At 40.7% G+C, this 26,999-nt stretch overlaps 1 protein-coding gene across 12 annotated transcripts in view; it reads right to left on the reverse strand.

Moving 5' to 3' along the window:
- The window catches only part of DMD (dystrophin), a 1,036,503-nt gene that overhangs the window by 43,023 nt on the left and 966,481 nt on the right, over window positions 1–26,999 (reverse strand). For all 12 annotated transcript variants that reach the window (XM_081197764.1, XM_081197771.1, XM_081197761.1 and 9 more), the window contains 4 exons: window positions 17,513–17,587; window positions 12,497–12,698; window positions 11,048–11,133; window positions 8,432–8,589 (listed from right to left, as the gene is read on the reverse strand). In XM_081197764.1, the coding sequence (XP_081053890.1) occupies window positions 8,432–8,589; window positions 11,048–11,133; window positions 12,497–12,698; window positions 17,513–17,587 (521 nt within the window). The remainder of the gene's footprint in view (window positions 1–8,431; window positions 8,590–11,047; window positions 11,134–12,496; window positions 12,699–17,512; window positions 17,588–26,999) is intronic.

Raw genomic sequence — 26,999 nt, forward strand, 5'->3', positions numbered from 1 at the left:
GACTATATAAGGACTATTTAATCCTCTTTCTCCTGTTTCAGTAATAAATATCACTTTGCAAACCAATTCCATTTCTTCCCCCTTACTAATACATTTATAACATCATTTGCAACCTATACATGTCATCTGGGCTTCCATTACTTTCAGAAAGTCTTTCTTCTTTAGTCACTATCCATCCACCTTAATCTTAATTTCATCAAGGAAGAATACTAATTAAGTACTTTAGGGCTTCTCTCTCACTCCTGAAAAGCCCTCAGAATTATTTTAGCTTCTTAATAGCCATCTATGTCCAGCCATAAGTATACACTGTCTTCTCTATCATACTTATTTTTAAGCCCTCAGATCAAATAAATGTAAATTGTGACACATTTCTAAGTTGAAACCTACTGGCTACTTGATCCGTAATAAGAATGATGAAGTTAACACTCCCAAAGCAAGCAGATAATAATGCTGACTCTTCAAGGAGTTCAAATAATTTTATTTGCAAAAATAGTAAATATCTACAGTGTTTTAAGACAGAAGATATGACAAAGAGCAGTGATCACACACATGCTATAAAGTTCTATCTTTCTGCCAATAATTGTAAACATAAAATGAAACAGAACTGTGATAAGAAAATAATGGATACTGTAAACTGTGACCTAAAACAGTGCATTAATCTGACTGAAGAAAGGATTTTTTGGTTGCTATTACTTGTTATATATGCTAATTCAGCAAACTTTTCTGAAAGGTGCACAGATAGTAAACTTTACAATGACAATTTAAATATCTATGAGGTTTATGCATTGCCATCGGCACACAAGGGTAGAGACATCACATCTCTCAGGGACTATTTACACAATACCACATCTATCTGAGTAAGCATCCAGCCATTTGTCTATAGCCATCTCTTAATTATCCCTGCATGGTTCTATGTCTGTTTGCAAATAGCGACATGGGGACAGAGAGACAAGGAGGAGAGATTAGAATTTAAACAGAACAAAGTGAAAATCTATAAGGGGCAGTACTGCAGATAGGTCATAACTGTTGTAAAATGGGAGGCACATATATACAATTCACTGGAATTCTTTGCTTTTTTTAAATGTATTGTATTAATTTTAATTTAGATATTTGAATACTTGCACATATTTCATTATTTCAAAACTTTTCAGAAAGCCAAACAAATTTACTGAGGACTCGTGTGTGTGTTTCTGCAAAAACAACAACAACAACTAGAATGCTTTTGATTAGTCAATTCTAGTGGGTAAGCTATCTGTTTATTGCCATGTGAAGATTTACTTTAGAAATTTGTGCTGTTACTAGCTAGATAATGATCTTCAATAAGCTGCTCTGGTCATTTGAGTTCACCTTATGCACACACATACACAAACAAGCCTTTTACATGCCATTTCTGGAATGAAAAACATGGATTCTGTACTGAAATGCTGCAGTGTGTCAACTGTAGACAGAATAAGAATGAACAGCTCAAAGCATTCGCCTCTCCATTTGCAGATGCTTTTAGTTTACATGGGAATACAGTGAATGGATGAAATGGCTCCTGTCATATGCAAAGATATGTTTCAGTTCTCCAGCTTCTGTTCATCTATTTTAATTTTGTTGGCTGCTATCAGTTTTGACAGTTGTCTATCTGATCACTACATCTATACTATCTACAATCTCTTCTGTTGGAGATTAACTGCATTAAACTGCACCAAAACTAGTACTGAAGTATATTACATGAAGATTTAAAGCCATATTGAGAAAAGCTTGTCAGGGTCAGACAGTAAAGGACAGATAGTTCTTGACTGTTCCCTGAGCTGCTGTTACAGTTTCTTTAATCATCTCTAAATCCAGCCAGAGAGTAACCAAGGGTTTTACATAAGGGAAGAATCTACAACAAAAGCAAACTGTGAAGATTTCCTCCCCCCCCCCCCCGTTAACATATTTCTGTGCAACTGCCACAATAAAACTGTAAATCATAGAACAAAGTTAACAGTGCATTTCCCAGTTTGCAAATAACAATTTGTTACATCTAATATTCAAATTCCTATTAAATTCTAAACATCTGTTGTTTTTTTGTTGGGATTTTTTTGCATTCATATGCCAAGAAACATTTGGAGAGGAAAGCTGGATATTCACCATTATGTTATGTAATGCTAAAAAGAAGAGAAAAAACTGCCTTCTAAAAAATGTAACATGTCTGCTTTACCTCATATTTTGTTAATTCCTGATTTCAAGAAAATTGTATCAAATTATCTTAGTAGATCACAACAGTTAACCATGCAACCACTCACCAAGACTGTGCTTGCCTCCATTTTTTAGCTATAAAGCCTGTTCTCTTTTCTGCCCTCAATTATCTATTAGTATATTGCTCCCCCTCAAAGTTCTGGTTCATTTTCATACATTTAAACATGGATAGAGATCAGGATAACAGCATAGTTTGAAGTTTATCCTCTTTTTTTTAGGTCCCATGGTCAACCATGAAAAAAAATAAGCTTATAATAATAATTTCAATCTAAAAAAAAAGGCAAAGGACCCCTGACAGTTAAGTCCAGTCGCGGACGACTCTGGGGTTGTGGCGCTCATCTCGCTTTACTGGCCGAGGGAGCCGATGTTTGTCCACAGACAGTTTTTCCGGGTCATGTGGCCAGCATGACTAAGCCAGTAAGCCACTTCTGGCGAAACCAGAGCAGCGCACGGAAACGCCGTTTACCTTCCCACCAGAGCGGTACCTATTTATCTACTTGCATTTTGACGTGCTTTCAAACTGCTAGGTGGGCAGGAGCTGGGACTGAGCAACGGGAGCTCACCCCGTTGCGGGGATTCAAACCGCCAACCTTCTGACTGGCAAGCCCTAGGCTCAGTGGTTTAGCCCACAGCTCCACCTGCGTCCCTAATTTCAATTTACATTACACTAAAACTAATTTAAAATTCTGAGATTCAAATTTACATTGATAAAGTGCTCTTTTTTAAAAAAAACAATGCCCAGAGGCTTGTATCTACCTTAAATAAGGTATTGGTGTATTACTACATACAGGATAACCAAGACTTTAAAATGATAAATGTTGGCAGTGTAGTAGATGCAAAGCAGACTTCCTTTCTATCTGCTAGTCCTGTCCAAATATCTATTTCTAAAACAAAGGTGAAACTGTCACACTCCTGTTACATTTTTGCTGTTGGATGTTGTTAATGTAATCATATTTATAATACTGGAATGTTTCTGTCATTTTGGGTGATGTTATATTTGCTACTTTGTTGTTTTATTATGTGTCAGAGCTGCTTCCAGATCCTAGCTCACAGAGGATCACGCTAGCCAGCGGTCACTTTGTAAAAGTCTTTATTGAGTTACAGTTTCCATTCTCAAGCTGCTGCGCGCAGCTCTACGTCTTATGGGTTAGACCGGCGAAGCTCCGTCTGAGTCTCCGCCCCCTGTGCACCAGCTTACTAACCTAGCCTTACTCCACCTTTTCCGCCTGACCGTTCTTCTCTGGGTCCCTCTGCCCCCCGTGGTCTCTTCCTTCCGGGACTCTTCTGACGCTGACCCCCCGGACCCTCCTGTCTCCTTGCGCCGGGCTTTAGGACCTGGCTCCCTTTCCGGGCTGCTTACTGCGCCACCTTCCTGTGCATTTGAACTTGGCGCGCGCGCCCAACCTTCCACTTTCCGCCTGACCGTTTCTTCGCTCCCCGATGGAGGTGTGGCCACTCCTGACTCGTGCCCTCCCTCCTGTTGCGAGCTGCCAGCGCTCGATACCTGGCGCCCTTCTTCTCCCCTGCTCTCTGTCGGTGACGCTGGTCCCGATTTCCAACTGCTCCCCTCTGAGCCCCCTCTGGACCCTTCTTCCTGGGGTGTCCCCCTAAGCTCCCCCCTTGCTCTGGCCACTGGTGCTCCTTTCTGTGAATCTTCTGATTCACTGGAAAGACTCGGAGATCTCGGGTCGTCGTCATCACTCATCTTTTCTTCTGCCTCCTCCCCCTCGCTCTCTGTTTCCTCCCTAGCCCTCGCCTCTGCTCCTGAACCCCTGACATTATGTTACAGTGAAATTGTTTTGAAGTGTTTGATCTTGAAATGTGTTCAACTTTTCTTTGTTATAAACCACTTTGAGCATGATTTTTTTTACAAATTTTACAAATAAAATTATGAATGAGACAATTGGTTCATCTAGCTAAGTATTCTGAAGCATACAAGTTTGCATTGTAAAAGGAAAACACATTATTGTAATAGTCAAACAACAACTTTACAGAATGCTGCTTCTGAGTCTATAAATAGGGGAAAGTAGGTCTAAGGAAACCAGAAATCTGGTTAGACTGTAGCTGTGTTCAGGCCGTGTTTAAAATCAGGGCCAGTGACCTGAAAAGCCTGGGATCTACCACTGAGCATGATGTAAGAGAAGCCACATTTCAGGAACTGTCTTTTTCACCATGTTCCACCACAGGCTGAAAACAGAACAGCCTCTCATCTGCACCACCTGTATGCCAAATTTGAACAGCATAAACATAATATTTCTCTAGAAGTCTATCTTATAGCTGACATTCAACAGACAGGGTTCAAGAGACATGAGGTATAATTCCCATTCCTATATACAATCCTCTCTTTTTATTGCACCTTTTGCCCTTAAACTGTTGTTATTGCCACAGCTTTTTGTGTGTTATGGGGGGATGAAAGAAAGAGAACTAAATAAATGAATAAGCAAAGTCAAGTTCTATTTTATATTCCACATGAAGCCTCCCAAGAGCTACTCTTTGTACATCCTTTTTTTAATGTTTGTAACCTAGGCGCTGCATGAGTCCTCAAGCTTGTGGAAAGAAAAATAATTTCAAAGTGGCAATTTATTTTTTTTAAGCCACCTCATTCCTTACAGACAAAGAATGTACTTGAAGCAGTTGTAGCATTTTTGCTGCAGTTGAAGGGAGTATTCCAAACACCAATGCTGTGAGCACATGCATGTTGACAGAACAAGACTTCCCTCCCCCGCTACTTGCATTTCAAACAAAGATCAGGGAGATTTCCTCACCACCCCTTGTTATCTCCTGGTACAGTAAACATTACATTTTTGTGCTGCTGTGCATGACAGACAAGGTTGTTGCCAGCATGCCTAAGCCACTGAGACCAGGAGAACAGATTCTGATACAGTACATTTGCTGCTGGTTCTCTCTCTCTCTCTCATTCTCTCTGAAATCACTGCAAATTATTACCAGGGATGTTATCAGCATAAAAACCTCACTTCCAGCCAATTCCCATTAATAATGAAAAGTCCTTGAGTTAGATTTGTGAAGAGGGGTGTGTGTGTGTGTGTGTGTGAGAGAGAGAGAGAGAGAGAATGTATAGTGCACAAATATTTTCAATATTGCAAATACATGCTGAAGAAATTTCAAACAACACGACCATAACCGATGAAATGCAATTCAAAATATACAGCATTTAAAGATAAAAAAACAAAAAGATAACAAACTCACTAAAAGCAGCAAACAAACAACCTTTGTATAATATTCAGCAAAAACAAAGAATGGTGGACGTGTCAAAAAAGGAATCCAGAACTTTTGAGACAAGTCCCTTTCCCTACTTCTCACTTCTCAAATAGTGATGTTTCTGAAGAGGGCTCTTCTGAAATGTTTTTTTAAGTTCAGATGTCTCTGAAGTATATAGAGGCCTGGTCATAAAGAGTCTGTCACTTTCTCTTTAAACTAGGACATTGAATTGGGCCTGGAAGCTTAATGCAACTAACAGTTAACTTTATTAGCAACATAATGCACCCACTGCCAATTATGGTGCTGGAGGAGACTCTTGAGAGTCCCATGGACTGCAAGAAGATCAAACCTATCCATTCTGAAGGAAATCAGCCCTGAATGCTCACTGGAAGGACAGATCCTGAAGCTGAGGCTCCAATACTTTGGCCACCTCATGAGGAGAGAAGACTCCCTGGAAAAGACCCTGATGTTGGGAAAGATTGAGGGCACAAGGAGAAGGGGGCGACAAAGGACAAGATGGTTGGACAGTGTTGTCGAAGCTACCAGCATGAGTTTGACCAAAGTGTGGGAGGCAGTGGAAGACAGGAGTGCCTGGCTTGCTCTGGTCCATGATGTTACAAAGAGTCGGACACGACTAAACGACGAAACAACAACAACATGTTCCTTCCTTCTACCTTAGGCTGTAACACTTCATACCGGCTAGAACTTTCAAAATGTCTTCCTAGATGGGGCTATGAAGAGTATGCTAAAGGGCAGTAGCAGCAAGATTGTTGTTTTCCATGAATGGGTGTAGTTGACATATGTGATATAAGCAATAAACAGCAATCTTTATGCCTATTTATCAAGCTGCATGTTGGGCCCAAAAGACCAATTAGCTCTAAGTATAACTAAGTACTGGTGCAACCCAGTACAGTGGTACCTCGGATTAAGAACTTAATTCGTTCTGGAGGTCTGTTCTTAACCTGAAACTGTTCTTAACCTGAAGCACCATTTTAGCTAATGGGGCCTCCTGCTGCCGCTGCGCTGCTGCTGCACGATTTCTGTTCTCATCCTGAAGCAAAGTTCTTAACCCGAGGTAATACAGTGGTACCTCACAAGACGAATACCTCGCAAGACGAAAAACACTCAAGACGAAAGAGTTTTCCGTTTTTTGAGTCGTTCCGCAAGACGAATTTCCCTATGGGCTTGCTTCACAAGACGAAATGTCTTGCGAGTTCTTGCGAGTTTGTTTCCTTTTTCTTAAAGCCACTAAACTGCTAAGCCGTTAATAGCTGCTAAGCCGCTAATAGCCACTAAGCCGCTAAAAGCCGTGCTTCGCAAGACGAAAAAAACGCAAGACAAAGAGACTCGCGGAACGGATTAATTTCGTCTTGCGAGGCACCACTGTATTTCTGGGCTAGCAGAGTCTGTAACCTGAAGCATATGTAACCTGAAGTGTATGTAACCTGAGGTACCACTGCATATAGCATCAGGAACCAAACTGACCTGAATTTTAAACCTGTGGATAGCCAATATTTATTTAATTTTTGGAAAAAATGTAATATTAAAAATAGTATAATATGTTATACTGTATTAATCTTGTTTAAACCTCAACTAATTATGGCCATCATAAGTAAAGACTCCTTACTTTGTACTACAAAACAATACATTAACCTTTAAGCAACATGAAAAGAAGCCTGCAGATTGATTAATGATGTTTGAGTGAGGTCACCCACAAGGTCTATTTCCATGCCAAAAGAACACAATGGGAAGGATATACATTCTTGAAATGCACAGTGATCACTTTGAGAGGAAAAACCTTTTATCATGCATCGTGTGGTCTAACATTTGAAGTGGGAATTTAAAACTTGAGGAGGAAGAGTCATAATGGTTCTTTTGCTTCTTCCCTCCAGTGACCCTTTCAATTACAAAGACAAAAGTTATTTTTGCCTCACATTGTGAATTGCATTGACCAGACAAACCCTTCTTAGCATTTTTTTTAAAGAGAGGTCATAAAATAATGAACTCTTCTGGTACTTCTCTGAAATGCTAATTCTGTCCCTTCAGTTTATTATTCCTTCAGTTTAATGAGTTGTTTTTGTCTCCCACTGCAGACCTCTGTCTCAGTACTTTCTAAACATACTTTGCCAAAGTAACTGTTGCTGTTCACCATCAGTTTTCCCTTAACGCCCATGGAAAAACATACTTGATCTTTTATTTAAAACAAAGTGTATTTGAATTTGAAAAACCAAAAGTTAGACCAACTTAAAATCCCCGCTTACTTCCCTTGTGCTGCTGCAGAACCATGGATGACTTGCGGGGTGACTTAATGGCAATTCAGAAATTTCACTGGCTGATGGTTAGTTCCCGAGCTAAACTGAAAGTTCTTTATGTTAAAGTGTTGGAAGCCAGGGTATATTGCCATGGTATCTGCTATCTCCTACCTGAACTTTTCCCCTCTTTGCTTCAGGCTTTGCAGTGTTAGAAGCAAGATTAACATCTACTAGGAGTGAAGCATATTTTGAATGTTCTCCTTCAGGAAGTATGCAGGGTGACTCAAAAATGCAAATCAAAATACTATGCTATGCTATACGGCTTTTGAGATATAGTGTCACATTTTCCTCACTACTCATGCCAATGACTCTACAGTTTTAGTTTAGTTGTAAAAAACATTTAAATGTTTTTGATTGTAATTAATTTTGTGGACCTTTGGGTTGAAAGGCAGGGCAAGAATGGAAATAACAGATAAAATTGGACAGGTCTTGTTCCCAACACCATTCTTTATTCGATGTATTTTACATTTAATCTGATGGATACTGTGTCAATTTAGAGTGCAGAGTTGCCATATTCTGACTGCCTGGCCCCATCCAATAAAATGTTTCAATAAACTAAATATTAAATAAATAAACATGCATACTCTGATCTCCACACTTATCGCCTGAGTTTATTTACCCTGAATAACATTTGGATTAAAAAAACCAATAGCAATAAGCAGAAGTATACTTACAAACTGAAAGCAGCTCCTAACACTGGGTTCAATATTACTGCCACCAAAAGAAGCAACTTCACCCAGCTGTCTTGGAATCTGAATAGAGTCATGCAGGAGGAGGCCTAGACGACGCTGGTCACAGAATCCAGTGGGACTGGCTACCTGTTTGAACAGATCTGGAGGCAAAAGAAAGATGTATAGCAAAATCCATTAAAACAAAGGAAACTATCAACTGTATAATACGTATAAACAAATTTGCTGTCAGAGATACAGATAAATGGTTGAGAGTTTTCATAAGGTTTGTTCACAATTTGTTTGGTTATTTAGTGGTTTGACTTTCTCTAGTAGACAATTCTGAAATAACTATTTTGAATCAGATTTTGTTTGTTACTATTACACTTTAACTCACATAAACCAAAACAAAAGCAAGGAAGTCCAAGAATAAGTTAAATAATTAATGTCAAAAATATATAACTGTCAAAGCTGAGAATTGTAAAGTTACTCAAATAATTTTTAAATATTAAAGAATACCATTGGTAATCAAAACTGTTTGGGCCAAAAAAGCAGACCATAATTTTATTGCTGCTAGTGCACATTATCCTATATAGGTAACAAATTTGTGAGGAAATGCTTTAAGTATATACATTTTTTAGGATTTTTGTCACAGAAGTAAATAGGAATAACTTGCATGCAAAGATGTTCACAATCAGAATAAAGGAATGAAGTTACTAAAAAATTCCACAATGATATATGCCTGCAAACTGGATTTCCAAACTGATTTGCATCAAAAGTTGAAAAAATCCAAAAGCTTGGTATTTGGAATCCAATAATATATTTGGAAGAAAGAAAAAGAGTTCTGTGTTACAGAACCATGTTGCCCACAGGAAATGTTAATACCAGGAATTGTACTACATGTAAATTTAATTTACTGCAAAAGAGTTATATAGTACATATCTGAAGGTATGTTAAAGTTTGTAACAGTTAAAAAAATGAGATTATGATCAACTGAAATATTTATTTGGCACTACCCATTACCAATACACGACCTGAATAAATCTTGTTTTATTTTTCAAAGCATTAAAAACAGATATAATATGGTTATATTCCTGCAGACTCATTAATATTTCATTTTGTACTAAGGGCACAATTATAGAAAAGCTTTAGTCTTGTATAGAAATTTACAAGTACAGTTTTAACACCTGATTTTATTTTGCTTCTATTTAAGACACCATTTCCTAGCCAAGTCTGATCTTAGTTTACATCATAAAGGGGCACTTTCCATTTCCATCATAGTTGTAGAGAGTATCTTGGCAGGAGAATTGATGTTATCAGGCTGTGAGAGTTTCAGAGTTATCATGTGTTGCTCAACTTTTAGGAATGATAAGAACACCACAAGGAAACACAATGCAAATAATAATTGGCATCCGTGTGATAATAAGTACAAGGGTAAAGGTAAAAGACCCCTGGATGGTTAAGTCAAGTCAAAGGCAACTATGGGGGTGCGGCGCTCATCTCGCTTTCAGGCCGAGGGAGCTGGTGTTTGTCCAGGTCATGTGGCCAGCATGACTAAACTGCTTCTAGTGCAACGGGACACGTGATGGAAACCAGAGTGCACGGAAACGCCTTTTACCTTTCCGCTGCAGTGGTACCTATTTATCTACGATATTGCAGTACATCACTGATTACCATTGACCATCCTGGCTGGGACTGATGTGAATTGTAGTCCAGCAACATCTGGAGGGCCAAAGCTTTCCCATTCCTGAACTAGTGGGATCTTCTGAGAAATCTCACTCCCGTTTCTTTTGAAGATCAAGTCAGTCTCAATAAACATTTTCTGATTCTATCAGAATCTATCTTATTATCCTAAGTGTTAGGACACGTTTCTAAGATGAAGTATTTAAACAGAATGGTAGATTCCAAAATTTAGGAGGATGGAATATACCTTGCATACCCTGATTTCACTCAACAATGTAATTTTTGGAATAACATAAGCCACTCACATGACACTCCCACCAGCAGAAGGAGAGGCAATTTTCAGCAATTTCCCCTTCCTCATGTGCTACCTCTCATGCTGCTCTGGAGGTTTTCCCAACTCCCTGGAGATCATTCCTGGGGGACTTCTGCTGGTTGCTATGTCATGTGAGTACAACTCCACTCAGTGGATGTTCCTGTCAGTCTCCTTTGCAGACTGTCCTTCCTGAAAGTTGGGGCACGTAAAACAGCACAGTGGGACTTCAGTGAACCACACAACTGCTTCCTTGTGCCAATTAGATTTTTGAGTCTGTACTCCAAGAATTATTTCAGGTGAAGGATTTAATGGATGGCTCCCAAGTAACTACAATCAATTTTCATAGAAAATATAATGCAGTAGAAAAAGCATAATACCTTGGGTGGTATTCAGTTAAGTTTTACTCATAGTAGATCCACTGAAATTAATGAACGTGATGAAGCTAAGTCTGTTAGTTTCAATGCCTGCTCTGGGCAAAACTTAGTTGAGTATTACCCCTTGGAAATACCTGTTTGCTTAAAAATTGAAAAATAAAGGGGAATGTTTAGAATATGCAAGGAGCTGACAAACAAGTATTTGCTGCTTCTAAATGCTGCGTTTCTGTAGTAAACAGTGACTTGACTTACATCTGTATTTATCTTCCAAATGTGCTTTACAGAGGGAAATAACACCAGTTTTAAAAGAGAGGACACGGATCCTTCCTGTTCGACCCCTATTGAAATTAAATCACAGGAAAAGGAGAAAAATAATACAGTCAAATATGTGAATTATACATGCAATTTATATTTGCTACTTCTAAATGCATCAATGAACATCTTAGAAGTTAAGAAAAAACTCAAAAGGAATGGAAAAGCCCTACAAAACAAATAGATTATAACTCTGCAAAAGGGTAGCTATTATTAGATAAACAAAGCTTCACAAACTTAAATTTCAGAATTATGACTTCTTTTGTTTCTCCATATGCCACACAATTCACTCATGTATGCTGAACAGCAGTCTTCAGCAGTCTTTTAAGTCTTAGAAATCCTATCCCATGGGTATGTCATTGTTTTAATATGAAAATGCATAGTAACTTCTTAAATGCCTACTTAAATATTCTATCATTTTATTTTATTTTATTATTTTTATGGTTAGAAGTTGTTTTAAGATTGTGCTTTAACAGTGTAACCTGCTGTTGGACCTTAGGGTGAAGGGCAGGAAAAAAACAAATCACAAAAAGTGTTTTTATAATACTTTTGAGTTGCCTTTGCCTCCTGTCATAAAAGACATATTGTGCTGAAATACAAAATTACATTTATATTTGGTAGAAATAAACCATTACATCAACTGAATTCTATAAAGAAATGATTTTAGCAACTAATAGACATTCTCTTTGCACCTACAGATTAAACAAAACACAATAAAATTGAGATAGACTATCATAACATTACAACAAAACTAGAACTGGGGCAGACTTTGGAAAGGAAGAAAAATTGTAGCTCCAGAGGATACTGCTGGAGATACCAGCAGTTCCTAATACAAAATTTAGCAGTCCATGATTATCTTAATTAAAACTTGATGAAAAATTGTTGGGATCTGGAAGAATTCCAATGCTGTAAACCATTTCTTTAACTGAAGATTTTCCTTTAATTAAACTAAAACCAGTTAGTTGTGTTCTTTGAAATGAACTGACAATATTTTATTTGCCCATAAAACAGCTTTTTTGTGATGTGGCGTCTCATGAAAAAAGACAATTTTAACCTCTGCGGAGTGGGGCTGAAAGCATATACCAGACCAAAAAGAAACAAACAAACACCCTGAAGGGCCTACTAGATGATTTAACAAATGAGACAGAAGCTGACCCCAATTATATAGGACATTCTATTTAAATCTGTCATTTCCCAGTTTCACATTTCATAACAGAACTGCACAGGGCTCCAAAACTAACCAAAGTATTTGCTGAATAGCCTTTAAGCTATTAGCTTGTATTAAACTTGCACTCTGATCACCAGCTTGCCAGCTCTGAGCCATTCATTTTTCTAGCAAGGACAAAAGTTCATTATAAGCAAGTGTCACTGAAGTCTATCCGCACATACGTGTCATAAACATTCAAAAGCCAGTTGAGGCACATATCCACGCAGAGAGGGACGTTGACTAGGTTATTGTGCTCTTGTTCGAGTCGATCATAAATGGTAGTCAAGCAGTTGATGATCTGAAGTATATCCATTGGCTGGTCATTCTGTTTGAGGTTGTGCTGGTCCAAGGCATCACATGCAGCAGACAGACTCAGGAGATCCACTGTACAAGGAATAAAAACAACAATCCTAATAAGAAGCAGCCGTAATCTGTGACAATCGAGACAAATTAATTATCTAGCTATGTGTGTTGGACTTAACCACTAGTGTATTAGCTTTAAAATGTAGCTTTCATATTTCATTTTTAGTATCATTCCGTCGCTAATGGATTTTCTCTATATAGGTATGATCTAGTTCTAGTTCAATGGCATAACATGTTACTTGTCTAAAAAATGCTTCTTGTCCAGCAACAGTCTATTTATCAGCTTCATCCTCTGGGATCAGGCAAAGATCCTTTAATACAAATTTATTCGTCAAATTGGAAATGCAGTAAAATACTTTTTAACATGGAGCTTAAGGCTGAGTGTTCAGCTCTTCTGAGAGAATGAATAAATGATAATTAAATGAACTCCTCAAGGAATGGGTGGCAGCCTAATTGTATATGCACCTACAAATAAACAGAGGTTATTCTCTTTCAGAAAAGTTTTCCATGCCAATAAATGACAGTGCCTTGAAAGTGGTTAATGGTTTTTTTATTTTTGTTTTTAACTTGCATGAAACACCACTAGCATATCTACTAAGCAGTAGTGTGAAAATACATTTTTCTTCAGAGAATTACTGAATAACTAACAGTGACAAATTATTGTAATCTCTTGCACTTCCCTCCCAACCCGCCCCCCCCCATACCGAGGCTATTGCTATGGGGGGCAGACTTGCTATGGGGTGTGCAGACTTCAGGATTGCAGTAGTATGACTGGCTAAGGAATGTTGTATCTTTCTTCCTTTCCCTATATCAACAATTCAAGATTAAAGCAATTATGCTACTGGAAATTCATTAACAGCAACGAAGTTGGGTTATTTGTTGTTTGTGTCAGATTGGGCAAGGGCATATGGATTGAACAGAAGTTTCTTGTCCGCCTCTGTTTGCCTCCTGCTGCCGTTGCCTTTGGAGTGATGCCACTATGGAGCTCTGCCTTCTGTTGTGGACTTTCCCCTTCTGCCCACCACATGTGTGGACACACAGAAGTGGAGAATCCCCTCACCAGGCCAGCACAAAAACCATAAATAGAGCTTGCCAGAGGCAGGAAGGATGTGGGGCAAAGCCAGCCCTGCTTCAGTTGTGTGATAGCATTAGGCCTGATTTATATCCAGTTGCTGAACCAGGTCTAGACTGGCACAGCAATTGGTCTGCCCTGGCAACCATACATGGCAGGGCTATAGATGCCGTGGTCCCCTCCACTCATGAGGCCTGGCTGGGCTGAAAGAACAGCAGCCTAAGTCTGGATCCAACTCATTATCTTATAAACAATGTACAGTAAGACTGTAACTTATGCACATTTAACTTGTGTGCATTCGGCTTTACGTGTGTGGCAAAAATATCAAAAGGGTCGGGGTTCCAGGGGAAATGACTTTGGTAATCTTACCCACCACTGAACCGAATGGGTTTGATTATATGTGATTTTGGCTTTAGGCATGATCCCTAGAATAGAACCCCAGTGTAAATTGTGCGCTTAATGTATTGTCATACTCTGAGAACATGATTAACTTAAATCCTATTGGTTTTAATGGGTTTACTCTAACCACAATCCATTATAGATATCTAATTCTAAATTAAAGTTATGATGATTTAAATTCTATTGCTATTAGCTGCCTTGAGCTCTACTGGAAAAGGCTGGATACAATATGTTTAATTAAAAAAAAATCATTTGTGGTTACATCCCTAAAACTCATTTGACAAGTTGTCCAAATTTCATTTAATGTTAACATGCAATTATATATCCCCACCCAAAACTTTTTGATACAGAACAGAAACTGGAATTAATTTATTTTTAAACGTTTTTATTTGGTGCCTAGACTAGAGCAATTAGTAGCCAGGTGGCTTTAATTAATTTAAATATAAATAGCAACAGTATTTTATGCATGCTTACTTCTAATTCCCAGTGAGTTTAATAGGTCTTACTTCTAAGTAAGTGCAAATAAAACTACAGTCTTGCAGTGCAATTCTCTACATGTCCATGTAAAAATAAGCCCCAATGAGTTCAATGGGGCTTATTCCCAGGTGTGTATAGGATTGCAGCCATAATCTCCTCAAGTAAACAAGTATTCATTTTAATTAAGACTCCTAACTTTCTAAGGAATGTTGTATCTTTCTTCCTTTCCCTATATCAACAATTCAAGATTAAAGCAATTATGCTACTGCAAATTCATTAACAGCAATGAAGTTGGGTTATTTGTTGTTGAAAGTTAAGAACATTGCTACTAGCAATATATCACAGCTTCTATAGCCTACATATAATAGGGGTATTTAAAATGAGAGTTGAAAGTAGTAAAAGTAGTTAAAAGTCGAAGTTGGCAAATGTGTCCTTTTTTTTGCTCTTCAAAATATGGCAACCCTAGCTTTGTGCTTCTTACTTCGGAATTATAATTCCTTGGAGAACAAACATTGTTAGCCAGCCATATCAAACAACTCCCTTTGAAGCAGGCATGAACAATAGGCTTAGGTATTTAGCAGAGGTGGCAATGCATGTTAAATAAGAACATCCGGGATGGTAAAAACCTGACTTGGCCCTAATTAAACATGCTAGTGAAGACAAATTATGCTGTAAAGTTCTTACAACTGCTTGAAGGAGGAGTGGTATGAAACACACACATATCCATCTTGGATAATTTGTACAGTAATTTGTACAGCTTTACATTTCCAGAGACTTACTTTTTTAACAATAATTTATATATGATGTGCCACAGCATACCACCAGTACGTATTTACACTTGCCAGTGAAACATACTGCATTCAGAACTGCCTCAGTTAATGCTATAACCTTTTTTATTTTTACACCTATGTAAAACGGTTGCTTTTGCATAGCCCCTTCCATGTTAATGGAGTGGTTATATTGTTACACATCATCCCAATCTCTGAGTTTAAGATTCCAGGAGTACCAGGTCTGTGTTCCCCTTCAATGAGGCACAGCAGAGCCTGCGGTGTCTTTATGATACATGGTTTATTGACACATATATACAACCTGAATCCAATAGTGGCATCTGCAACATTACATTCCAAGAGCCCATAGCCAAAGCACTGGGTTCCAAACAGACATCAGCATCCTGCGTTGTTTTTTTAACTATTTCTCCACCCCACTGCTTAGTAACTCTATTCCTTAACTCCTCCCTGCCAATCTAAACCCTACACTCTTATCCCTTGAATAAACTTTTCACACCTAGCCCCTTTGAGCTCTGTACTTCCCAATGGTTTATCTGCTCACCAGGCGATCATCTCAGGGAAGCTTGTCTGACTTAATTAGCACCTAACTTATGTGAATTTCCTAAGGAAGGGTCACAACTTGAAATGTCTGCCTGCTTTAATTAGCTTTCACATATGCTAATAAAAAGACTTACCTGTGGGCCCACCACACCTCTTACTGTACCCTAACACACACTTGGGACCACCTTAAATACACATGAGTTTGGCTATTTCCCAGTTCTAACAACCCAACCTTAATTAAGTCTTACAGCCACAGATTCATAACAATATGAGATACCAAAATTCAGAAAAAGGTTTTGCTTTATAAGCTTATTGCAGCCTTCAATGTTGCACAAACAGATTTCCACTCATATAATGGGGCTTCAATTGCCCCTCTTCCCTACAGCAGCTCCCCAAGCACCAGATGGTCACCTAATCCTTTGGAGTCCCTTTTGAGGGAACATCAGGGGTGCTGTGAGGGAAGAGGGGAAGCTGAAGTGGGAGTCCATTCCATTTTACAAGTGGGAGTCCATTCCATTCACACACAGACAGCTTTGGATACCACCCTCTAGATGACAATGAAAGCACAGAAATACCAACATTCATTAACAGTTATCATGAACCTTCAGTTAGTTTCAAAGCCCACAGTCTAGATAGAAACTCTTCTTCATCATCATCATCATCATCATCATCATCATCATCATTATTATTACTGTGTATTTTGGCTTTCATATGCAGTGCTATTTTTCTAGAAAAAATAGGTGCCGGAACTCACCATGAACACTTCCCTCATCCTCTTAGAATGGCAATGGTGCCCACCTGAGAGGTGCCGGGAAAAAGCTGAAAAAAAGCCCTGCATATGAGACATATAATTGAAAGGGGGGAAGCTTTTATTTCATTCTGATGATGTTATTCTGTTTATTTTAAAGTCTTTTTTGTCTCTGGTCTTCCTCCTGAAAGCCATGTATTTATGTGTATGCATTTTGCATATTTTCATATAATGATGTTAGCAACCAGACATTTCTTAGAACATATGTATTTCCATATGTATTTCTATGATTCAGAGGGTTTTCAACTACATCCTCAATATATACCCGAACAGAACCCAAAACTGTCAAGTTTAACAAGCAAACTGAAAACAATTTTCAAATGGAAAAAATAAAAGAAACTATGGTGTGCAACTTCCCTTTAAAATGTTTCCATATCCAAATTAAGGGGAAATTTCACTGAGGCTCATAACATTTCCCTGTTGAGAGGGAGAATCATGTATTCCACCTTGCATTCCTTTCAGGAAAAGGTGGATAAATGTATTGTTTTATTTTATTTTATTTCTTTCACAAAACTCCTGCTTAAACAATGGTATTTCCTAGAGTCATATTCTGGGTACAAGCCTGAAAATGAACAGTATAAGGGGTGGGGGAACAATATGGGGGAAACTAACAATGAAGTATTATTAATATTAAATATTTATTTATACCCTACCTTTTCCCTGACAGGACTCAAGGCTACTTATCACAATTTTTGAAGTATATGTTTCTGAAGCACATATACAAAAAATGAAAGTTTAGTAAAATACTCACAACAGAGAGCTTTCTGTAGTCTTCGGAGCTTCATAGCAGTTCTGTATGCTGAGAATCTAACATTGTTCAAGTCAGCTAAGAGGTGAATGAAAGAAAAAAGGGGATGAGAGAAAATCAATTATTTCATAATTGATGCTATGGCACAGTATTTGGTGAACAGATAAACTAAAGATTCACTTTAAATAAGAACTTAAAGTATTTTCTTCATTTTAAATGTGAGGAATTAAACCAGTAACCGTGAAAGGGCTATCCTTAATATTAACAACACTGCTCTCATGTGATATGCTTCACACATAAAGGGCAGAAACCAGCCAAAGTTAAGTACCATTAAGGCTGCAAACCTATATCTAGTTACCTAGGAGCAAGTCCCACTGAACTCAACATGGTTCAATTCTCAATGGACATGTATAAGATTGCACTGTGTCAGTGATTTCAAGGGAGATTTAAGCACCTCCTAAACTTTTTCCTATTGAAATTCATGGCATTAAGATATTTGTTGGTTTGGCTGGATTATGGCCAAAATGATGCACAGTACTATTGCAAGACTAAAGTGTTGTTACTTTAAAGATATGAATTAGGAAATCTTCCTTTCCCACCCCCCACCCCCCTCCTTTGGCTTGGGATTGGCAGGCTTTTTGTAAAGAGTACTTGAAAAGAGGAAAAGAGAAGGACTTAAGGGAGGAAAAAAGATAGACACAGAGAAGGGAGGGAGGGAGAGACTTCTGCCAGGGTTTGCATGTAGGAACTAAACCCCGTGATGCACCAGAGAACAATGCAGCTTTATAAAGAGCCAACGCCAGCGCCACTTTCATCTACTTTTGTGCTTGTTCTTTGCCGCATCAGATTCCTCCCAAGCCTACCATTTCACTTCATTTAATAACTGAGCAGTTAAGGTGCCCCTTTGAAGTTACAATGAACAGGGACAGAATGGGATCTCGCCCAAGTAAAGATGGGTTGAGAACAGAAGCGCCACAACATCTTTATTAAAATATTTATTCATCCCACTTCCATTTAAAAACAACAAAACAAATATATAAGCTCCGAAATAAACCCAGTGAGCTCCTTATGCTTCAGCATGGGGTGGAATGCAGGCAGGTGGGCTTTTGTTACCATCATGCCTCTATGCTACAGCCCACTTTTGAATGCGGCCTCATCTTGCATATCAGGGATGAATGTGCCAAAATGTATACTGTACAAAAATATGCCTCTAGATCTGGTGTATGTTTCTCCTTGCCTTGTAGACGCCGCTTCTTTTCATGGGGACAGTGCAAAGAATAAAAGGTGCTAGCCTTTGAAGTTGCACCATCACACCTGACACTAGCATTCACAAATTAGCCTTTCATATCAATCCTGATTAAGCACCACACACACAAAAAAATGTTATTTTCACTTCATAGGTCTCTTCTGACTTTCCCTCCATTCTGTTTCTCATGTCTGGTAAATATTATGGGAACTGCAGAAAACTCCCATGAAAGAGTTCAGCACCCAGAGATACAGTACTCTCCTGTCCACCTTTTTTAATATAAAAAGTAGCAAAAAACTCAACTCATATCATCATTTAGCTGTCAAATAGACAAGCATCACAATATCTAGACTGCAGCTTTCGGAGTATTCATTTTGAATGTCTGCTAAAATACCTTATCTTGTTAATACTACTAGCCTTCATTATGTATTTGCTGTATTCCTGTTACAGACTTCCATGCACCTTTTAAATAGGCTGCTCATTAGTGTATTGTTTCGGCATTGTTCCTTCCTGCCAGATCTGCCTCACCATAATAGAAAGTGCCTCACAAACCTTCATGTGGCTTAGAATAAACTATGATACTTAAACAATCCCATAGACAATAAATCTATCATGAAAGCAAATTAATAAAGACCTATTTTGCCAAGGCACTGTGACTGCAATTTCATTGTGCAGATGTGTAAAAAAAAGAGAATGCTTTAATTAAGGACAGAGGGAAGAAGCAAGAATACTATGTTACAAATGAGAAAGAGAGGTGAGATAATACGGATTAACATATAAATAGCATCTGGTGAAAGAAAAAAAAGCATTTCAATGCTCTTTAAGTAATGGAAATGATAATGTTAGGAGGAGAGCTAAACTCAGTAAAACTTTATACAAAAACAGCAATTAGTTGGCATATCTGGATTAATAATACCCTTACATGGATACGCATGTACAAGCTCCACGTTCACCTACCCCATCCCTTTCTTTTCCTCCATTTGCTTTCTCTGCTGGAGACCTTTTTCCCCACAGTGCAGCCACCGCTCATAGCTCTTTGCTACATGCAGCTACAGTGTAACAACCCCTAAACCTCTGTCCCACTTCCCTCTCACTAGCACTTTTCAATGAAATGTTTTTCTTAACAAACATTCTCACTTTGGATCTCTTTTATAAATAGAAGTTGCCCGTAAAATTAGCTAATTTGATAGTGCTTACCGTATTTTTCGCACCATAGGGCGCACCGGACCATAGGGCGCACCCAGTTTTTAGGGGGGGAATTCAAGAAAAAAAATCTTTTTCCCCCCCGCAGCCCCAAAGAGCAGCGTACAGGCTGCACACAACCTCTCCCTGCCGGAGAGGTTGCATGCAGCTATGGATCAAGCCAAGGCAGCGAGCGGGATGGATCCCGCTCGCTGTTTTGGCTTCCCCTTTAGCCCCGTGCAGCCTCTCCTTGGCGGAGGGGCTTCACAGGGCTTTCCTGGCTTTACTGGGAGGTGGGGGGATTCCCTCACCTCTCCCCAAAGCCCGCAGAAGCCGTGCAAACCCTTTAAAGAGATCACGGCTTCTCCTAGCTTTCCTGGGAGGCGGGGGGATTCCCCCGCCTCCCGCAAAACCGGCAGAAGCCGCGCACCTTTTAAAAGGGCTGCACGGCTTCTCCTGGCTTTCCTGGGAGGCGGGGGGATTCCCCCACCTCCCGCGAAACCGGCAGAAGCCGCGCGCCTTTTAAAAGGGCTGCACGGCTTCTCCTGGCTTTCCTCGGAGGCGGGGGATTCCCCCGCCTCCCGCAAAACCAGCAGAAGCCGCGCGCCTTTTAAAAGGGCTGCACGGCTTCTCCTGGATTTCCTGGGAGGCGGGGGGATTCCCCCACCTCCCGCGAAACCGGCAGAAGCCGCGCGCCTTTTAAAAGGGCTGCACAGCTTCTCCTGGCTTTCCTGGGAGGCGGGGGGATTCCCCCGCCTCCCGCAAAACCAGGCTCCCCCCCCCAGCCTTCTAACCAAGTCGGGGGACAGCGGCAAAGGCGCGCTGCGCCTCTCCCGCTGTCTCCCGAGTTTGCGGGGCTGGCGACGGGGAGGAGCAGGCTTCTCCCCCCGCCAGCCTTCTAGACAAGTCGGGGGACAGCGGCAAAGGCGCGCTGCGCCTCTCCCGCTGTCTCCCGAGTTTGCGGGGCTGGCGACGGGGAGGAGCAGGCTTCTCCCCCCGCCAGCCTTCTAGACAAGTCGGGGGACAGTGGCAAAGGCGCGCTGCGCCCCTGCCGCTGTCCCCCGAGTTTGCGGGGCTGGCGACGGGGAGGAGCAGGCTTCTCCCCCCGCCAGCCTTCTAGCCAAGTCGGGGGACAGCGGCAAAGGCGCGCTGCGCCCCTGCCGCTGTCCCCCGAGTTTGCGGGGCTGGCGACGGGGAGGAGCAGGCTTCTCCCCCCGCCAGCCTTCTAGCCAAGTCGGGGGACAGCGGCAAAGGCGCGCTGCGCCTCTCCCGCTGTCTCCCGAGTTTGCGGGGCTGGCGAGGGGGAGGAGCAGGCTTCTCCCCCCCCCAGCCTTCTAACCAAGTTGGGGGACAGCGGCAAAGGCGCGCTGCGCCCCTGCCGCTGTCTCCCGAGTTTGCGGGGCTGGCGACGGGGAGGAGCAGGCTTCTCCCCCCGCCAGCCTTCTAGACAAGTCGGGGGACAGCGGCAAAGGCACGCTGCGCCTCTCCCGCTGTCTCCCGAGTTTGCGGGGCTGGCGACGGGGAGGAGCAGGCTTCTCCCCCCGCCAGCCTTCTAGACAAGTCGGGGGACAGCGGCAAAGGCGCGCTGCGCCCCTGCCGCTGTCCCCCGAGTTTGCGGGGCTGGCGACGGGGAGGAGCAGGCTTCGCCCCCCGCCAGCCTTCTAGACAAGTCGGGGGACAGCGGCAAAGGCGCGCTGCGCCCCTGCCGCTGTCCCCCGAGTTTGCGGGGCTGGCGACGGGGAAGAGCAGGCTTCTCCCCCCGCCAGCCTTCTAGCCAAGTCGGGGGACAGCGGCAAAGGCGCGCTGCGCCCCTGCCGCTGTCTCCCGAGTTTGCGGGGCTGGCGAGGGGGAGGAGCAGGCTTCTCCCCCCGCCAGCCTTCTAACCAAGTCGGGGGACAGCGGCAAAGGCGCGCTGCGCCCCTGCCGCTGTCTCCCGAGTTTGCGGGGCTGGCGAGGGGGAGGAGCAGGCTTCTCCCCCCGCCAGCCTTCTAACCAAGTCGGGGGACAGCGGGAAGGGCGCACTGCGCCTCTCCCGCTGTCCCCCGAGCTTGTGGGGCTGGCGGTGGGGCTCTCCAGGCTTCAGCGAAAGCCTGCATTCGCACCATAGGACGCACACACATTTCCCCTTCATTTTTGGAGGGGAAAAAGTGCGTCCTATAGTGCGAAAAATACGGTAAATTATGCAGCAGAAAGGCACCCATCATATATGTCTGAGGCTTGTTCACAACATATGAATCTGTGGCAATGAAGCTGTATGCTTGATTCATACACATGATTGAAATTAGGCTGCTTTTAATAATTTTTCAATATAGGAATTATCAATATTATCAGTATCCTAGAGTAACCTACTCCAGAACCCAACCACCCCAATAAAACATAATATCATGTCACTGTCTTCAAAACACTTGTAACAAAGAGTGCTTCCAGACAGGAGTTTATTCTGAAATCAGTGCTGCTCACATACATATATTTTTTACCATCCGCAGCCTGTTATCAGAATTCCAGCCTATAATTTATACTTGTTTAATCCAGATTTGCCCCCTCCCCAGAAAATCAGATTAAAAAAACAACACTTCTGCTGTCACTGCTGGTCTAGAAGCTTTTTAGTACATGTTTTTAATGGGTGGTTTGTTACGTATGTGGTGACATTTTGGTGGGTAGTTCTAATGCTGCGCTTCTACTTCTGTTTGCTCCTCACCTGACCACAACCAAGTCATATTGTTCATGGCAGCTAAAACAATACACACTTGCCTATTTCTACCTGCAGAACAGGGCCGGCTCTAGGAAGAGGCAAAGTTAGGCATCTGCCTCAGGCAGCAGATGCTGAAGGGCAGGGAGTGGCCAGAGCTGTGAGTGCCATGCAGCCTGCCCTGCACCCCTGTGCTAGCCTGCTGCCTTCAAAAGCAGTGGAAGATACAGTTCCTTTACTAGCATTAGAGTAAGATTAAACTACAGTCCAGTTGGCATCTGCACATGCCTTGGGAAAGAGGACCATCTTGTCATTCACCTCTGGCCACAAAACGTCTTGAGCCAGCCCTGCTGCAGAAGGTGCATTTAAATTTCATCACCACAATTAGGAATAGTTATTTTCTCAAGAACTTCACATAGTACTTGAAAGGATTACTCTTTGAGAGGAGAGCATTAGATATCCTGAATCTCTCGATTGGACAAAAACCACCACCATCAGAAGAAGAGCAACAACTTGGAGCTGTTGGAGGAGCTTTAGGAAAATAACAAGATGGCTCTGCAATTCCTTAGTTGGAATTGTAATGGGCTCAATGGGCCTCTGAAGAGAAGACAAGTATTTCATATATTGAATAGAGAACAATTGGACTTGATATGCCTACAAGAAACTCATATAACTAGAGCCCACAGGAGACTACTCACAAACAAAAGGCTAGGACAAGAATTTGTTTCATCAGATAAAGTCAAGAAAAGAGGAGTTGTAATATATGTGAAAGAGAAATGGGCTCCAAAAATGATATTTAAAGATGAACAAGGGAGATACTTGGCAGTGGAGATACAAGTACAAGGAGAAAAATACTTAGTTGTTGGAATCTACGCACCAAATGAAGGCAAATCTGACTTCTTTAAGAGACTTCATGAAACCTTGATGGACTATCTGGATTACAATATGATAATTATGGGAGATATGAATGGCGTGGTCTCCACTAATATGGACAAGGCACAAAGACTAACAGTTAGTAAGGAAGGGAGACTTCCTAAGACTTTCTTTGAAATGACGGAAAACATGGACTTGATAGATATTTGGAGAACAAGGAACCCTCTGGAGAGAGAGGGAACCTTTTTCTCTCAAGCAATGATGACCTGGACCCGAATTGACCAAATTTGGATTACTAGTGGTATGGCCCCAAAGATTAAGAAAGTGGAAATCTGCCCAAAAACTTGCTCCGACCATAATGCCGTGAGGATGGAGATGAAACTTACAATAACTGGTCAATTTAGATGGAGAATGAATGACAGCCTCTTTCGAGACAAGGAAATCCTCACGAAGGCCCAAAAGACTTTAAAAGACTATTTTGAAATAAATCTGAGGGCCGACGTGGAGAAAAGAGTGATCTGGGACGCAAGTAAAGCGGTGATGAGAGGATTCTTGATTCAACAAAATTCAATAAAGAGGAAAAAACAAAATGAGAAAAAAGAAAAGATTTTGGAAAAGATAAAGGAAGGAGAGAGAAAATTAAGAACAAAACCAAAGTCCCAGGAGATTTTAAGAGAGATCAAGCTATATCAAACACAATATATGGAATTGATGAACCAAGAGATTGAATGGAAGATAAAACAAATGAAGCAAAAGACCTTTGAATCAGCAAATAAATGCGGCAAACTTCTGGCATGGCAACTGAAGAAAAGGCAGAAATTAAATACAGTTACAAGCCTAGAGGTGGATGGGAAAAATATATCTAAACCTAATGAAATTAGAAATTGTTTCTTGAGTTACTTTAAAAAGCTTTACACTCAAGGCCCGCAAAATGAAGAAGATATAGACAAATTCCTTGATAAATATGGATTACAAAAAATCTCTCATCAAAGCAAGATGGATCTGAACCAGAGAATAACAGAACAAGAGATAGAGGCTGCCATTCAGAATATGCAACTGGGCAAATCTCCAGGACCAGATGGACTGACTTCAAGATACTACAAATCGCTGAAGGAATGGTTGATTCAACCACTAAAAGAAGTTTGCAACGAGATTCTTGAGGGAAAAAAGGCACCTGAATCGTGGAAAGAAGCATATATTTCGCTCATACCAAAGTCAGAGACTGAAAAGACACAACTTAAGAACTACCGCCCAATATCATTACTTAATGTGGATTACAAAATCTTTGCAGACATTTTGGCAAAAAGACTTAAAAGAGTGTTGATGGAGAAGATTCATAGGGACCAAGCAGGCTTTCTCCCTAAAAGGCATCTAGCAGACAATGTAAGGAATGTAATAGACATTTTGGAAAAGCTAGAGGTGAATATAAACACTAAAGCAATATTGATTTTTGTGGACGCGGAGAAAGCCTTTGACAATATTTCTTGGAGTTTTATGATAAAGAATCTTCATGGGATGGGGGTTGGTCAAGGTTTTGAGAATGGTATGGCTGCAATATATTCTGAACAAAAAGCTAAATTGATTGTAAATAATGTAGTGACGGAGGAACTTAAGATAGAAAAAGGAACACGACAGGGGTGCCCAATTTCCCCATTACTTTTTATTTCGGTTCTGGAGGTGTTGCTGAATATGATAAGGAATGACCAGCAGGTTAAAGGAGTGCAGGTCGGAGCCAAACATTACAAGTTAAGAGCGTTTGCAGATGATTTAGTATTGACTTTGCAAGAGCCAAACACTAGTACGAAAAAGGTCCTAGAAATAATACAACAGTTTGGCCAGGTAGCTGGATTTAAGTTGAATAAACAAAAAACCAAAGTTTTAGGAAAAAACTTAACAGATACAGACAAGGAGAAATTTCAAGAGGAGACAGGGTTGACAGTGGTCAAGAAGGTGAAATACCTAGGGGTTTATTTGACATCTAAAAATGTGAATTTGTATAAAGACAATTATGAAAAATGTTGGTCAGAAATTAAAAAAGATCTAGAAATATGGTCAAATTTGAAATTGTCAATGTTAGGCCGAATTGCTGTGATTAAAATGAATGTATTGCCTAGAATGTTATTTTTGTTCCAGACCTTGCAGATTCTGGATAAGATGGAATGTTTTAAGAGGTGGCAGAAAGATATTTCGAAATTTGTCTGGCAGGGCAAAAAGCCTAGAATCAAGTTGAAAATATTGACAGATGCTAAAGAAAGAGGGGGTTTTGCCCTGCCGGACTTGAAACTGTACTATGAGGCAGCAGCATTTTGCTGGCTGAAAGAATGGATGCTCCTTGAAAATACAGATATCTTAGATCTGGAAGGTTTTAATAATGCTTTTGGTTGGCATGCATATCTATGGTACGATAAAGTCAACAGTGCTTTTAAGAATCACATTGTTAGGAAAGCATTGTTCAATGTTTGGATAAGATACAAAGATCTGTTGGAAAACAAAACCCCTAGATGGGTCTCACCAGTGGAGGCCAAGGCAGTGAAGAAACTCAATATGGAGGTCGGATGGCCGAAGTATTGGGAAATCTTGGAACAAGATGGAGATAAGTTCAAATTGCAAAGTCATGAGAAATTGAAACATAAGGTACAAAATTGGTTTCAATATCACCAAATAATGGAATTTTTCAAACAGGACAGGAAAATTGGCTTCCAGATGGAAAAATCAAAACTAGAAACTGAATTGTTAGAACCCAGTACTAAGAATTTATCTAGAATGTATAACTTGTTGCTGAAATGGAATACACAGGATGAAACAGTCAAATCAGCTATGATTAAGTGGGCACAGGATGTCGGTCATAACATCATGTCAGATGACTGGGAATGGTTATGGAACACCGGTATCAAATTTACGGCATGTAAGGCCTTAAAGGAAAATATTATGAAAATGGTATACAGGTGGTACATGACCCCAGTCAAACTGGCAAAAATTTATCATCTGCCCGATAACAAATGTTGGAAATGTAAAGAGACTGAAGGTACCTTCTACCACCTTTGGTGGACATGCCCGAAGATTAAGGCTTTCTGGGAAATGATCTATAATGAAATGAAAAAGGTACTTAAATGTACTTTTCTTAAAAAACCAGAGGCCTTTCTCCTGGGTATTGTCGGCCAATTGGTCTCAAAGAGGGATAGAACTTTCTTTATGTATGCTACCACAGCAGCAAGAATACTTATCGCGAAGTATTGGAAGACACAAGATCTACCCACTCTGGAAGAATGGCAGATGAAAGTGATGGACTACATGACATTGGCCGAGATGACAGGCAGAATCCGTGATCAACGAACAGAGACGGTGGAAGAAGAGTGGAGAAAATTTAAAAGCTATCTTAAGGACCATTATAAACTTAATGAATGTTAAAGTGTTTTGGTTTACAGAAACAAAGGGATACAGTGACACAAGGTCAGAATATAGAGAGGACTAAGATGACAGAGGTGGAGAGTAACAGTTGG

Source organism: Podarcis bocagei, assembly GCF_964188305.1.
Source record: "Podarcis bocagei genome assembly, chromosome: 6".
Lineage (NCBI taxonomy): Eukaryota > Metazoa > Chordata > Lepidosauria > Squamata > Lacertidae > Podarcis > Podarcis bocagei.